Raw genomic sequence first — 16,759 nt, forward strand, 5'->3', positions numbered from 1 at the left:
CAAAATTAAACCTCAGGTAAGAAATTAATTCAATGATTAATTATTTAATCAATTTTGGAACCATGTCCACATTATTGCGAGCAATGACGCAAATTTGTCCGATCTCTGTAGATAACAGACCATTTTAAATAACAGTAGCATCTAGTAAGATTTAAAAAACACTAGAATCAGTTTGTCCCTTTGGGAACTATAACACCTCTGTATTGAATTAGGGGTTAAAAATAGGAACATTAATTTCAAACAACATATTTTACGACACATTTTATTTAAAAATTGAATTATACTTGGTCAACCAGATCTTGACAGTAGAAAAAGGCGGCAAATTTGAAAAATCTAGGCGCAAAGGGATATCGTCCCATAGAAAATTTGAATTTCGCGCCTTTTTTTACTGACAAGATTTGGTTGACCAGCTATAGATAATACAGTAATTCGCGACTATAATTAATATTGTTAGATTAGTTAATCTACTGGACGCTCCCCATGACGCTGTCCTCGTTCTTCTTGAGTATGACGAAGCCCTCCATGACGGGCGACAGCGGCACGTACTCGTCGGTGGCGAGCTCGGCGCGCTCGCCGAACGAGAGCAGCACGGGCGTCGTGTGCGTGTGCGAGCCCGCGATGGTCTTCGGGGTGCCCGCCTTGCCGATCACGTCTACGGCCTGCGACCAACATCAGAAACGTTTGAGCATGTAGATATTGTAGATGGTAATCGCGATTAGTCTTCGCGCGTCACAATACATGCACATTATCCGCAGTAAAAATGTATCTCTTAATGATTGTTTTCGCGATATTTGTTACTGCCAGCGCGAGCAGATAGCGCGATTTATTATACAATATCTGGGTAACCGAGCTTCGCTCGGAAAACATATAATAACTCGGAAATGCGCGTTTTCCCAGAGATAAGACCTAGCTAGATCGATTTTTCGCCCCCGAAAACCCCTATATACCAAATTTCATCGAAATCGTTAGAGCCGTTTCCGAGATCCCCGAAATATATATATATATATATATAAATAAATAAACAAGAATTGCTCGTTTAAAGGTATTAGATAATGAACAATACTCAAATTTAATCATTATTACTCCAAAAGTAGTTTACACTTACAGGATAGAAATTGGCACACCAATGACCCCTGAATTACTCTTTTAATTAGCGATACAGTCGTCGTCGTCTCTTTTACTATTGTACAATCAACTACGTAGCTTATTTTTTGTAAACACGTCATAGTAAATATATACATTTAGAAGAGCTAATGTGGCCCCCTTTAAGCCCCGTCTCCATATCGCGCGGCAAACCATCGAACATTGGCTCTAACATTGGAACATTGGCCGGTATGCATTGCGCGCGGCTGCCGCGCGAGCCAATGTTCGATGGTTTGCCGCACGATATGGAGACGGGGCTTTACGGAAGCAAGCCTGTTAATCTGTACATACCTGTCCGACGCGGACGGTGACGTTGAGGGGCTGCATGTTCTCGTCGAGTGTGACCAGCCAGCGCGGCTGCATCGCGGTCGCCAGCACGTACAGCAGGTAATGCGACTTGCCGAGGATTACTGCAACGTAACAGTTAGTTAAATTAATTCCGAGCAGAGGAAATGACGCGGATCTGTTAACGGCTATTGTTGGCTGCTATGGAAAGTGTAATAATAAAACTAAGATAAGAGTCAGTCCAAGCTAACTCAGCGCCGACCATAACAACGCAACCATACCATATGCAATGGAGCCACGCCGTTTTATCGACTAAATAACTAGCGTTTAGTTTGGGTTTGTTACTACTTGGCTTGGCACCGACTTCAAACATATCAGTTAGTAACGCATAGACTTCAAAAAGGATACCTAATATTTTATTTCATCCTTTTTGAAGTCTGTTTTATTTTTTTTGTAAAAAGTTTTTATTTTTCCATTTTTAGTTTCCTATTTTCCTACCCTTAAGGTTGGATTTTTTTTTCCAAATTTATATGGGACCAACTTCGGGGTATACCCTTTTCAATAAAAAAATAATTATCAAAATCGAACTACTCTGTAAAAAGTTATGCGTGCTCATACATAAAAAAAAAATATATACGCGTCGACTTGAGAACCTCCTCCGTTTTTTTCGTCGGTTAAAAATACATATGTATGTTAGTCTGTAAGGTATTTGTAATATGGGCCTTGTTGCCTGAATTAAATTTCTAAATAAATAAATAATAAATAAATAAATAAATAAATAAATAAATAAAGTCAAATTCACTATTCACTTCAACACTTTGTTAAAGCTAAATCGGTGTAGCTAAAGCTTACTAGACGGACTCTCGGCGATCGGTTTCAAAAAGTGTTTCCTATAATGTTGATATTATGATGACAATAGTCCTGAGTTCCGATGATTTTCGAGCTATAGAAGATGTGCAATAAGCGCAGGGCCTTGCCAAGGTTCCTTGGAGGTTGGACTCTTGATCAAAAGTAGGCAAAATTGGCCCTATCATACATACATAAGTACTTAAGTCGAAACAATATATTTTATTTCAGAATATATTTAGTATGTACGTGTCTATTATCATGCATCAGCACTAAACCTTTTATAGGTTTAAAATCACGTACGAATTTTAAGTGGTGTTTAATTTCACCGCAATTTCATATGACGAGGTGGCCGAGTGGTTAAGGCGTTGGACTGCTAATCCAATGTGCTCTGCACGCGTGGGTTCGAATCCCATCCTCGTCGATAAATTTTGTTAAAATCAAAGATCTTTGATGGGTAGATTTGTATGGACACTAGCCTATGAACCAATAAGCGACATACCATCGAAAAGGTTGTAAATGTACGTACTCCATTTTTAGGGTTCCGTTCCGTAAAAACGGGACCCTAATACTAAGACTCCACTGTCCGTCTGTCTGTCACCAGGCCGTATCTCATGAACCGTATAACAACAAATACTAAAAAGTTCGAAACCCTCGGTGGGCGAGTCCGACTCGCACTTGTCCGTTTTTTGTATGGCGAGACTTCTCTGTTTAAAAAAAATATGACAAAAAAAACATAAGAAAACTAATTAAAAACTAAAATATCGTGACACAAAATCATCGACAATAACAAAACCTTCATGATCTGCGACACAGGGACTTAGTATCGAAAATAAAGTACATATATACGTCATAATTTCATAGAAGTTTAACGTTTAAAATAACACTGCACTACGTGTGCTATCAAAATCATTGCAGACTTATCTTGGTACACACTACTATTTGCAGCGATAACTTTTTTCACACAAAGGGAGTACCTGCCATAGTAACCGCTTCAGGTGTTTATATTGTAAAATATGTAGTGTTATTGACCGAAGCGTTTGCGAACGTCTCCGTTTTGGCTCGGGCTTGAGATGTTCTCCACAGGAGGCCGATTTTTGAAATTCGACCGTTCGATTTCGTGTATTTCGTTCAGTAATATCTCCACTACTAGGCATGTAAATTCTACTAATAGAATTGAAAACGAGTGGTCAATGGCACTAGATTCCCAATTTCTATCGCTCGTATTTCAAAAATCAGCATTTCGCCGTTTTCCACCGATTTTCGAGTGACGAAATCGAGCAATCGAAATTCAAAATTCGGCCCCCAGGTCGCAATTCTCAACCAATTCTCGTGAAACTTTGTGAGCAGGTTCAGTAGTTAGACATAATTTTTCAGTCGTTTCGTCTTTTTGGAAAATGTTTAAATTGGTGGACATTGGCATAAAGGACTTAGTGCCATTAGGGTTTATGTCACTTAAAACCATTGTGAGTACGCTGTGATAATGAGTCAACGAAGTAAATATTTTTTCTCAAAAATGGACTGCAAAGTCGACGTTGCCGGTTAAAAAATAGGTCGCGAAGTGCGTAGTTTATGGTCATTCAAAAAATTAAAAAGTTAAAAACATTGCAGTCTCGATTTCGGGACTGCAATGTCGCATACAAATTCCATTATTTAACGAGTTCCAAACTTTTTAAAACTTTAAATGGCCATATCAAATGAAGACGTAGGTCCCTTAAACAGCCAAACAGATGATCAGCACTTATTATTATAAAGCCTATAACAGACTATCGCACCGCACCGAAACAGATATCTCTTTCTCGCTCTCACTTATGGGTGCGACTCTCTAAGGTCGCGGTGCGGTGCGATAGTCTATTACAGGCTTAATGTTGGTACCGCGACTATTTAGGTGTCTCAAATAGGTTGGCGTATTTTCAGCAGAAAAATACATTTTTTTTTTCAAAGGCGGCAAGCAAATCTTTTTAATGGTTTTACCTTTTTCTGTGAAAATTTGAACGTTGCTTCTGTAAAATATTTCTATTTCTTGCACCATTTTTGAGAAAAGCACTATATATGACTCGGCTGGAAGCCTACTTGCTGGCTTCGGATTCAATTAAACGGACTCCCAAGGTCGTCCGTTTAAAACGAATCCTCACCCTGCAAGTAGCTACTTCCGATCCTCGACAATAATGTACTATTTATTTTTACATTTTTTTAAGTTTATGAATGTTATCGCGAGGTGTACAGGTCACAGAGGCACTAGTAGTAGTGTTAGTTAGTATACGCACTGTTCTTGCAGTCGAGGAAGGCGGTGAGCACGACGAGCAGGCCGGCGAGCGCGGGCTGGTTGACGAGGCGGCGGTCGGCGTGCGCGGGGCACAGCGTCACCGTGCCCTTGCCCGCGTGGCACAGCCCCTGCGCCAGCCGCACCATGAACAGGTGCACCGGCGACTTGCCGTGGTACAGCGCCAGCGCGCGCAGCATCGTCGCCAACCTGGACACCACACGATTATGAAACAAAAACCGGCCAAGTGTGAGTCGGGCTCGCGCACGGAGGGTTCCGCACCATCAACAGAAAATAGAGCAAAACAAGCAAAAAAACGGTCACCCATCCAAGTACTGACCCCGCCCGACGTTGCTTAACTTCGGTCAAAAATCACGTTTGTTGTATGGGAGCCCCACTTAAATCTTTATTTCATTCTGTTTTTAGTATCTGTTGTTATAGCGGCAACAGAAATACATCATCTGTGAAAATTTCAACTGTCTAGCTATCACGGTTCGTGAGATACAGCCTGGTGACAGACGGACGGACGGACGGACAGCGGAGTCTTAGTAATAGGGTCCCGTTTTTACCCTTTGGGTACGGAACCCTAAAAATCACTTAAGCTTTGGTTTCCTCCGATAGCGGTGCCGTCATATAGCGGCCGTCTCCATACAAATACGACGATATCCATATTTAGCCGTATTATTTAGTATGGACACGGCCGCTATATGACGGCACCGCTATCCTAGGAAAACCGATCTTTACCGCGAGAGCGGTAAGTTTTCGTTTAGCGCGCTTGAGGTTTAATTTGCGTTAATGAACATACTGAAGCTTTTTCGATTTTTAACAAAACTTAATCATGATCTGTAGTCCTTCTACACGAGAATTACAAGAACGTCAGGTAATTCAACGCGATTTTAAAAACGATAGAGAAAAAATATTTGCTGTAGAACGAGAAATTACAAGTTCGCTAAATAAATGGAGAAAAGAAGAGGAGAATGAAGGGGGGAGCTCCGAAAGGCGGAATTCCGAGGGGAGCATGCATCACCTCCCCTCACAGACAAGACATCCTCTAGACTGAGCATAGTAACGTTACCCCCTCTGCCACTTATACGGTAGTTTTACTCCATCTTCGAGTCAATCCCGTGCCGTGATTGGTCCGTGTCTTTGAACGGACCAATCCCGCACGGGATTCGCTCACCACGTCCCCCCGCACCCCCGTATTTTTGGCAGCATCGGTTTCATGAAATAATTGCTCTAAACTCAGTCTAAAGGATTCCTAGTCTATGGCTCCCCTTGACTCTCGCAACCCGCAGCAAAAAAGATACATTGTACACTGTATAGAACATGGAAGTAGTCACTGTAAGAACACTCACCTAGCATTATTGGTGCCGGCGCCCACGAGTCCCATAGCGAAGATGGCGTTGTAGGCGACGTCGTTGTCCGAGTCGTGCGAGTACTTGTTGAGCACGTCGATGACCGCCAGCTGCGGGTTGGAGATGTAGCACAGCGTGGTAGCTCGCTGTATAGATCATGGAAGGAGTCACAGTAAGAACACTCACCTAGCATTATTAGTGCCGGCGCCCACGAGACCCATAGCGAAGATGGCGTTGTAGGCGACGTCGTTGTCCGAGTCGTGCGAGTACTTGTTGAGCACGTCGATGACCGCCAGCTGCGGGTTGGAGATGTAGCACAGCGTGGTAGCTCGCTGTATAGAACATGGAAGGAGTCACAGTAAGAACACTCACCTAGCATTATTAGTGCCGGCGCCCACGAGACCCATAGCGAAGATGGCGTTGTAGGCGACGTCGTTGTCCGAGTCGTGCGAGTACTTGTTGAGCACGTCGATGACCGCCAGCTGCGGGTTGGAGATGTAGCACAGCGTGGTAGCTCGCTGTATAGATCATGGAAGGAGTCACAGTAAGAACACTCACCTAGCATTATTAGTGCCGGCGCCCACGAGTCCCATAGCGAAGATGGCGTTGTAGGCGACGTCGTTGTCCGAGTCGTGCGAGTACTTGTTGAGCACGTCGATCACCGCCAGCTGCGGGTTGGAGATGGAGCACAGCGTGGTAGCTCGCTGTATAGAACATGGAAGGAGTCACAGTAAGAACACTCACCTAGCATTATTAGTGCCGGCGCCCACGAGTCCCATAGCGAAGATGGCGTTGTATGCGACGTCGTTGTCCGAGTCGTGCGAGTACTTGTTGAGCACGTCGATGACCGCCAGCTGCGGGTTGGAGATGGAGCACAGCGCGATGGCTAGTGGCACCGCGCGACGGACCGCCGGCTCGCCGTAACGACCCTGGGGGTAAACAAAGAGTCACACTTATTACAAATATAAGACAATTTTGTTTTGTCACAAAAACATTCGTTTGAAAATAATATGCCACTATTGGACACTCAGAATGACGAGCAAGTTCTCGCCGGCAGTATAGCTAGGTAGTGCCCAACCTAAGACGTTGTAGCTGAGGATAGTGAAAGAAATAGAAATTTATTTGCTAGAAATGTGGTAGGCACAGAAATGAGATTAATAATTTTGATACAAACCTTGCATAGGTTAATTCTTTTATGTTGTTCGGTAAGCGGTTATAAATTTTTATGGCCATTAGGTAACAATTTTTGGTATAAAGCTTACTGTTATAATTACTTGTCACTACAAGCCTGATGGGATATCTAGTGTGCGAGTCCCTGTTCTTTAGGATATTTTGGCTAAAGAATGACAGATGGAGTAGACGGGGTGATAGTTACCAGTTGTCTGAAGATGCGCGTGCACATCTCTGCGCCAGTCTCCTCGGCGAGCGCGATGACGGCGACGCCGAGCGTGGCGACGGCCTGCACGGCCGCGAGCTCCTTGTTGGCCTCCTTTTAGAATGATAGCTGGAGTAGACGGGGTGATAGTTACCAGTTGTCCGAAGATGCGCGTGCACATCTCTGCGCCCGTCTCCTCGGCGAGGGCGATGACGGCGACGCCGAGCGTGGCGACGGCCTGCACGGCCGCGAGCTCCTTGTTGGCCTCCTTTTAGAATGATAGCTGGAGTAGACGGGGTGATAGTTACCAGTTGTCCGAAGATGCGCGTGCACATCTCTGCGCCCGTCTCCTCGGCGAGGGCGATGACGGCGACGCCGAGCGTGGCGACGGCCTGCACGGCCGCGAGCTCCTTGTTGGCCTCCTTTTAGAATGATAGCTGGAGTAGACGGGGTGATAGTTACCAGTTGTCCGAAGATGCGCGTGCACATCTCTGCGCCCGTCTCCTCGGCGAGGGCGATGACGGCGACGCCGAGCGTGGCGACGGCCTGCACGGCCGCGAGCTCCTTGTTGGCCTCCTTTTAGAATGATAGCTGGAGTAGACGGGGTGATAGTTACCAGTTGTCCGAAGATGCGCGTGCACATCTCTGCGCCCGTCTCCTCGGCGAGGGCGATGACGGCGACGCCGAGCGTGGCGACGGCCTGCACGGCCGCGAGCTCCTTGTTGGCCTCCTTTTAGAATGATAGCTGGAGTAGACGGGGTGATAGTTACCAGTTGTCCGAAGATGCGCGTGCACATCTCTGCGCCCGTCTCCTCGGCGAGGGCGATGACGGCGACGCCGAGCGTGGCGACGGCCTGCACGGCCGCGAGCTCCTTGTTGGCCTCCTTTTAGAATGATAGCTGGAGTAGACGGGGTGATAGTTACCAGTTGTCCGAAGATGCGCGTGCACATCTCTGCGCCCGTCTCCTCGGCGAGGGCGATGACGGCGACGCCGAGCGTGGCGACGGCCTGCACGGCCGCGAGCTCCTTGTTGGCCTCCTTTTAGAATGATAGCTGGAGTAGACGGGGTGATAGTTACCAGTTGTCCGAAGATGCGCGTGCACATCTCTGCGCCCGTCTCCTCGGCGAGGGCGATGACGGCGACGCCGAGCGTGGCGACGGCCTGCACGGCCGCGAGCTCCTTGTTGGCCTCCTTTTAGAATGATAGCTGGAGTAGACGGGGTGATAGTTACCAGTTGTCCGAAGATGCGCGTGCACATCTCTGCGCCCGTCTCCTCGGCGAGGGCGATGACGGCGACGCCGAGCGTGGCGACGGCCTGCACGGCCGCGAGCTCCTTGTTGGCCTCCTTTTAGAATGATAGCTGGAGTAGACGGGGTGATAGTTACCAGTTGTCCGAAGATGCGCGTGCACATCTCTGCGCCCGTCTCCTCGGCGAGGGCGATGACGGCGACGCCGAGCGTGGCGACGGCCTGCACGGCCGCGAGCTCCTTGTTGGCCTCCTTTTAGAATGATAGCTGGAGTAGACGGGGTGATAGTTACCAGTTGTCCGAAGATGCGCGTGCACATCTCTGCGCCCGTCTCCTCGGCGAGGGCGATGACGGCGACGCCGAGCGTGGCGACGGCCTGCACGGCCGCGAGCTCCTTGTTGGCCTCCTTTTAGAATGATAGCTGGAGTAGACGGGGTGATAGTTACCAGTTGTCCGAAGATGCGCGTGCACATCTCTGCGCCCGTCTCCTCGGCGAGGGCGATGACGGCGACGCCGAGCGTGGCGACGGCCTGCACGGCCGCGAGCTCCTTGTTGGCCTCCTTTTAGAATGATAGCTGGAGTAGACGGGGTGATAGTTACCAGTTGTCCGAAGATGCGCGTGCACATCTCTGCGCCCGTCTCCTCGGCGAGGGCGATGACGGCGACGCCGAGCGTGGCGACGGCCTGCACGGCCGCGAGCTCCTTGTTGGCCTCCTTTTAGAATGATAGCTGGAGTAGACGGGGTGATAGTTACCAGTTGTCCGAAGATGCGCGTGCACATCTCTGCGCCCGTCTCCTCGGCGAGGGCGATGACGGCGACGCCGAGCGTGGCGACGGCCTGCACGGCGGCGAGCTCCTTGTTGGCCTCCTTTTCCTTGTCCTTCTCTTTGCTCTTGCTGTCCTTGGACTTGCCTACAACATTACAGGTTAAGTATTGAAATTGACTATTTCTCGTTTGTTTCATGGAGCTATAATAGCCTGTTTGCGGCCATGCGGCCAAAGTTAAAACGACCGTTTTTGTTTTGAGTTCATAGATTGTTTGATGTATTCAAAAGGTACTTTAATACAAGATACAGTACGTAGCGGCCCCCTTTTTTTAAATATCTTTCGTTAAATTTAAATAATCACGATTATTTAGCAGTGGCGCTAGTGTGCACGTTGATGGGCTCTTAAGAAACTATGTATTATCAATTTTATTTGATAGCAAGAGTGTTTAACAACAAAACAAGACAGTGAGTGATAGTTAATCAATAGACATTTTCTCATTGTAAATAGGTTTATAGATGGCTAATGTGAAAGCAAAACACATTAGTTCTTATCTTCTTTCGCGCTACATACTTGAGTGACTTATTCTAACCCATATTGCATTGTAACAAGGTCCACCTATAATCAACGTCAAAATAAAACACGTACTTTTGTTTTTGTCGTCCTTGGAGCTGCCGGCGCCCGAGGAGCTTGAGCCAGAGCTGCTGGATTCCTTCGCCTCTTTTTTGTCAGTCTTCTTGAACGCGGTGTCTTCGGTGGATGACTGTTCATTCTGCGATACAACATGAAATATGAATGTCAGTTTAGATCGTAACCCAGGAGTTCTTGCAGGAATATAGTGCCGTACAATATGTGGAAATTAGATTGAAAAACATTTGGCAATCTAATTACTTCACCTGGCATCACCTGGCATATTATTGGTTACAAACTACAAATATGCGTTCTTTTGTCTAGGTATATGGGTTCAACTTAAAATAGCAATATCTGGGAGACAGAAAACATATAAAATCTCAAAAATTAGCGTTTTCCCAGAGATAAGACCTAGCTAGATCGATTTTTCGCCCCCGAAAACCCCCATATACCAAATTTCATCGAAATCGTTAGAGCCGTTTCCGAGATCCCTGAAATAAATATATATAAATAAATAAATAAATATGCAAGAATTGCTCGTTTAAAGGTATTAGATAGTGCATGACGAACATGCACATTAATTAGATTTTATTAAGGGAAACCTATGAAAAAACCGACGCTTTATCACCTGTTAAATGATTAAAAGCTGCCGCCATTTTGAATATGAACATGCCTTTTTAGGCTTCCGTAAACAAAACGGCAAAAACGGAACCCTAACAGCACAGAAATGTTTGTATGGGTCACAGACAATCCAACCTCTAGACAGCATAGTCGCGCTACCCCCTCTGCCACACATACGGTAGCGTTACTCCATCTTCGAGTCAATCCCGTGCCGTGATTGGTCCGTGTCTTTGAACGGACCAATCACGGCACGGGATTCGCACACCTCGTCCCCCCGCACCCCCGTATTTTTGGCAGCATCGGTTTCATGAAAGAATTGGCATAAGCTCAGTCTAGAAGTTGGATTGTCAGTGGTATGGGTACTCACATCGGTGTCGTAGTGCTTGGAGCAGATGTGCAGCATCTGTTGCACGACGAGCACGTCGCCGGTGCCCGCGTACGCGCACATCGACAGGGTCGTCTGGCAGAGCGACTGTTGGGGCTCCGGGAGTACTTCCAGGGCGGCCATTGTCGCTTCGGTGCGCTCCTTGCAGCCTGGAGCAGTTTCGTTAATGGAGACATAAAGACTGTTTCTAACGATCCCAAACACAATATGGCTGTGTTGCGTTTATCACTAACTTCCTACGACCACCTTGAGTCTCCCACATCAGATCAATACAACTAATTCAATTAAGGTATGACGTCACTGGACTGATGTTTGGATACCAACTAGTGGTCGAAAAAGGTTATGTAAATTTTGAAGAGACATACAAAAAAAAGATACAACCATTCGACTTGCCCTGAGCAATACTCTCAAATCTTGGAGTTCTTCTTTAATTCGCAGGTGGGGTTGGAAAGACTTCTTTAATTCAATATTTGAAAGACTGTAGGTTAAATGAACTGGTGCAAAATGATCTCTAATAGAATTAACTAACGCAGTGCAGGTAAATATCTACTGACCTAAGAAACATAATCCGAGACCCAAATGTAAAAATCTGGCGTAAGTAGAACTGTGAAGATCTTTCGTGTCATCAATGAGGCGTTGGATGATAGCGCACGTCACCTGTGAACACAATTTTAAATTTAGCAATATACTTACGTCTACTGCGATAATACAGGTGATAATAGACACAATATACAACCAAAACCATTAATTTAATGAATTCCTGTAAGTTCGATGATCGGTACTATACAAGTAGGTACTATAAATCTGCTTACTTCGGAAACACAAATAACGAATATAACAGTACAGGAACGAAACATACATTGAAATGGGATAAATCTATGGAGCACTGAAGTGGAAACCAAACCAATCACTAATATTATAGCTAGAGTCTAGCTATAAGTTAACCTCCTATGAAATAAAATAAATATACTAACGTCTCCGTTGCAGGAGCCGACGGCAATGAGTCCGCAGGAGATGGCGGCCAGCGCGCAGATCTCTGCGGGCGCGGACGTGTCGCTCAGCACGGGCAGCAGGTGCTCCAGCACTTCCTTGCGCTGCGTGCCGGCGTATGCGATGCCCAGACCTACAAACAAGGGATTTTATCATAATTTGAAAAAAGAGGTCACAATTTTTCACCGCCAGCACGGCGATGTTCATACTTAAACCTGCCATTACTATTACAGATCTCTCTCACTTACGCCAAGTCTGTTTCTCACTACGCAATCCAAAATAGGTGATGTTTTTCTTACATGTTTCTACCCAATAGTCAACTGGCCGGTCTCCACAATAATATATCCTTAGCTGCGCCCCTAGCACATGATTGGCGCGACAGTATCTCGCGGCGAGATAGACAATCACGTCTTTTTCTAACTATGTTAATAAAAGAGGAACGGGTAGTCTATCTCGCCGCGAGATACTGTCGCGCCAATCATGTGCTAGCCCGGCTGGGTGACTTGGGCTATTTGGGCTGTACTATGAAAAAATCTTCACACTTTTTTTAGTAACTTTACCTGCCCTTTAATTGTGTCTCATTAGCCCTCACCTAACACGCTCCCAATCGATGGAATGGAATGCACCACATAGTCAATGGATTGGGAAAAGATTTTCGGATGTGCGGTTGGGGTTATTAAGCTAATTTCACACCTAACACGCTCCCGATCCTGAGGTTGGAACTAGAATGCAGCACATAGTCCGACAGCAGAGCAAGCGCGGGATCACACTCGTTGCGGACTCCGCAGTTCACCAACCCAAGCGCCAGCAGAGCACCGGCCTTGATGTGTTCGTCGGCGGTGTAGAGGTACTTGTCGATGGGCGTGAGACCGCCATCCACGTCCCATAAGTGGATCATGCCGAGGGAGGCCGCCGCAGACAACATGCCTGACAGAAAAGAAAAAATATAATATATGAATGAATGTTACCAGAGATGTGAAGCGAAACAACGCGTTGTTTCAATCGACTTGTGGCGCGAAATATTTGTCTCAGTAAATTCACAACTAAACTAAAACAAATTGACATGACGCGCTGACAATAAGTATATGGGGACTGTAGTTCATTCAAATTGTATGAGTTACCAACATACTCGTTATCTACAGAGAGCGAAACTCTGGTGCTGGTTGTTTTTTTAAAACAACATTGTAACACCTCAATAGTGGTTTTGGCCGAATACCGAATATTCGGCCCCTCTCCCGGTCGATTTCCGACTATTCGGCATGACATGCGAACATTTTGAGTCACAATTATTATGAAAACTGATCGCTAAGAAAGCTCAACGTTAGATGACGGTAGCTAAGATATATTTTTGTTGAACAGCATTAATGAATAGAGTCAAACAAAACATACTCATGATAAAAATAAAATGTTTTTTAATCAACAAATGCTCAAAAATGGGTCTTCGTATTTAACAACTTTCCAAGAACACATTCTAAATATACCTACATAGAGTTTGGTTATTATTATTGTGCAATTTTTCTTTTTAAGTAGGTGCAACAGATATTCGGTATTCGGCCGAATAGTAGGCAACATTCGGCCGAATACCAAATATTCGTCAAAGTGACCGAATACCGAATAGTTGCCGAATATTCGTGGCATCTCTAATAACAACACTCTGTATTCTGTTGTCATACGTCTGTCATCGGCACCAAAGTTTCGCTCTCTGGTTATCTATTTTTTCTAACTCACCATGATCCTTATTCTTGTACATCCACTTGTTGCCATCCTCTGTTGTGACTAACTTATCCCGCCCAAATCCGGCGTTGACGAAGGCATTAACAAATGTAGCCGAGAGATTCTGTCTAGCAGAGTCCACTGGGTGCTCCGCGAGAAGGGAAGGGCGCAGAGCCGAACCGGCCGACTCTAGCCAAGTTTTATATACTTCTTCTGGGGTTTTGGGTTCCATAATGTCGAGCTATAAATAAGAGAATAATTCAACATTTTTATTTGACGAAAATGATATATAAATAAATAAAAAAGAGGTGTCATTACAAATATCGCACGTTAACGCCGCTTTTAACCAGATTATAAATCCGGCAGTTCAACTTAACAATACAAAATAAAAAATATACATTTGACCTACCTCTCTGCCCAAACTCAGGAAGTGATCATTGATGTGGGCGTTAAGAAGGATTGTGCGCAGATCTTCATCTTCAATATCCAATGGAATGTACTGACGCGCCAGCATGTAGCAAAGCTGCTTCTTTATTAACCTACAAAAAATATTTTACTTAGTGTCCATAATAATTTAATAAAAGTCAACATAGCTGATTGTACTTGTTTAGTTCGTAAAATTACAAATAGGTATGGCTGGATTAGGTTCATTGTTACAGATTGCAGGTATAGTAATTGCTATAATGCTGTGCTTATAGCTGTTTTGTCTCTACAATGATTTACATATATAATTATGTTTGTCACTACATGTAAGTTAATCTTAATGATAAATATCTAGGTGTATTAGTTATTAAATAAATATAACTTACGGATCATTGCAAGCATTGAACACCTGCTCACACTTTGCCTTATCATGTAGTTGCATGGCCACGAGAAGAGCCCTTGGGTACTCTCCAAAACGTAAATATGTGTCCAGCACACCCTGTAGGATTTGTGTTGATTCGGGCTCAACTACATAACTGGCACAGCTGGAATGTGAGTAAACTTGATGTTATTTTCTTTATCTGTGCACATATTACTTTTATAATAGTCCATATAAAATAACATGAAGATAAATTATGCCATTAATACAGCAAGTAAACTATATGGTAATTAGATAAACAACACTGGTATAACGCTCCTAAAAGTGCTACTGTTTACTAAAAATATTGACATGGACCCCACAATGTATGTTTCCTGGACACATTCTCATAAAATGTAGTCTCTATAACTCAAAATACAAAATACATTTTACCTCTTTATAACAAACACTCATCTAGAAGACCATAGTTAAAGAAAAACTAATTGTAACTAAAATAGGTTTCATAGTTTTTTATTAATAACAGCGTAAAGAGTTTTGTTTTTGCTAATAAAGCCATTTCAGATAAATCTTGATTTACTGACTAAAATCTATTTTAGTTAGATTACGAAAAGGGTTGGGAGTTGGAAGAAATTCCTTTACAAGATAAATCTCTGTAATATTAACACAAGAGAAACATAACTAACCCAATAAGGTAGAGACAGACTCTCGGATAATTGCTCTGGTCCATGTGCTGTGTGATCAGGTCTAGCCGATCAATCTCCATGAGCAGGTCACAGGCCTGGATCTCCGCAGAGTGCTTCATGTCAAACGACACCACGTCCCTCACAAGTGGCAGAAGTGTGTCCATGTTGTCCACGTTCCACTCTTCAGCTATTTCACCCTCCAATTGTCTAAAAATAGATAAATACATGAGGCGGTTCTGCTAGTCAGGCATACATTTTTGTTAGTGACCTATTATAACACAAATTATTTGGCACTTACTGAATTGGTAACTCTATTTACCAGGGTGCTTCCAATAAAATATTTCAGCAACATCTAACAGAAAGTGCTTTTCTATTTTAGTGTTAGATGTTTCTTAAGCATGCATATTAGTGTATTCATAGAGCAAGAGCATTTATAATTTCTGCATTAGACCTATTTTAATCCTAGTGAAACTTATTAAAGCATTTTTTTATTTACCTGACATATTCATGTCCCCAATCTCCCACATTTGACATAGTACCCAGTAAACAGTACTTTAAACATTCTCGTTTTTCAGCAGCATCCTAAAACATAAATAAGATTTGATTCCTGCCTTGCAAACCAAATGAAAATCTTGAACATTTTTGCCCTAAGCTAAGCCCAAGCAGTGTGAGCTTAATCTTAATATAAATAAGAGAAGCAAGGTGTATTTTCAACAAAATTATTTAGACAAAACACTGGGAATCATAATGCTAACACATAGGAATATTACTCACGGCAGAACCACTAACTCCCATAGCTAGCACCGAAACCACATCAGCACAGAACTTTTTAGTTTTGGCATCTTTGATCTTTTCATACACTTCTTTCAATGCAGGGTAGTGCTCTCTCAAAAACTTCAGAGGCTTTGGGACCGATGTCATGGAAGTTGTGGATGTTCTTATAAGATTGCTCAACATTTGCAAAGCAGGGAAATACAAATCTTTATCGTTACCCTGCAAACAATAAAAAAAGAATTAGGTTATGATTGTTTATTCGTCATTTAGTATATTTAAAACCTATAACACGTACCATAAGCTTCTCCACAAGCATATTGAGTTCCTCCTGGAGGCGTTTGTCTTCCTCAGACTGAAAATACAAGATATTATTAGATTAAAATGCAACTGCACGATCACTTTGAGAATGACGATACACTAATCGGTTTCTCACCAAATCCTCATTTTGAGCTGCAACTGGCTCTGTTTTTTCTTTCGCTGGTTCCTCAGTTTTATTTTTGACCGTCATTTTCACTACTTATCTTTTAGTAGTAACTAAAATATTATTTGTTTCGCTTGGTGACTGTCTAGAATGGATGATATGAGAAATTTTGACAAGTCACTTCTCGGTAAGCGGCTCAGTTGCCAGTGTAAATAAAAAACCGGCCAAGTGCGAGTCGGACTCGCGCACGGAGGGTTCCGTACCATCAACAAAAATAAAGCAAAACAAGCAAAAAAACGGTCACCCATCCAAGTACTGACCCCGCCCGGCGTTGCTTAACACAAAGAGTAGTATAATATGAGCGCGAAGCCGCGAACGCGAGTGTGGAGGGGGCTTAATCCCCAAATTGGAATTTTTAATTACTGTTATAGCTGGTCAACCAAATCTTGTCAGTAAAAAA

General features: G+C 44.0%; 1 protein-coding gene and 1 non-coding gene across 2 annotated transcripts; one reads left to right on the forward strand and one right to left on the reverse strand.

Moving 5' to 3' along the window:
- Positions 1–419: 419 nt before the first annotated feature.
- LOC134653046 (26S proteasome non-ATPase regulatory subunit 2) lies at positions 420–16,489 on the reverse strand. The gene is made up of 18 exons (XM_063508329.1): positions 16,312–16,489; positions 16,174–16,230; positions 15,879–16,097; positions 15,601–15,686; positions 15,105–15,311; positions 14,429–14,587; positions 14,029–14,158; positions 13,635–13,860; positions 12,600–12,833; positions 11,891–12,039; positions 11,471–11,573; positions 10,899–11,065; positions 9,929–10,052; positions 9,270–9,427; positions 6,637–6,821; positions 4,542–4,747; positions 1,435–1,553; positions 420–659 (listed from the first exon to the last, which is right to left on the reverse strand). The coding sequence occupies exons 1-18, from the start codon at positions 16,384–16,386 to the stop codon at positions 465–467; spliced, it is 2,799 nt and encodes a 932-aa protein (XP_063364399.1). The 5' UTR covers positions 16,387–16,489; the 3' UTR covers positions 420–464.
- Trnas-gcu (transfer RNA serine (anticodon GCU)) lies at positions 2,617–2,698 on the forward strand. The gene has a single exon. It is a non-coding gene; the product is annotated as a tRNA-Ser (tRNA).
- Positions 16,490–16,759: the final 270 nt, after the last annotated feature.

Source organism: Cydia amplana, chromosome 12, assembly GCF_948474715.1.
Source record: "Cydia amplana chromosome 12, ilCydAmpl1.1, whole genome shotgun sequence".
NCBI classification, from domain to species: Eukaryota; Metazoa; Arthropoda; class Insecta; order Lepidoptera; family Tortricidae; genus Cydia; species Cydia amplana.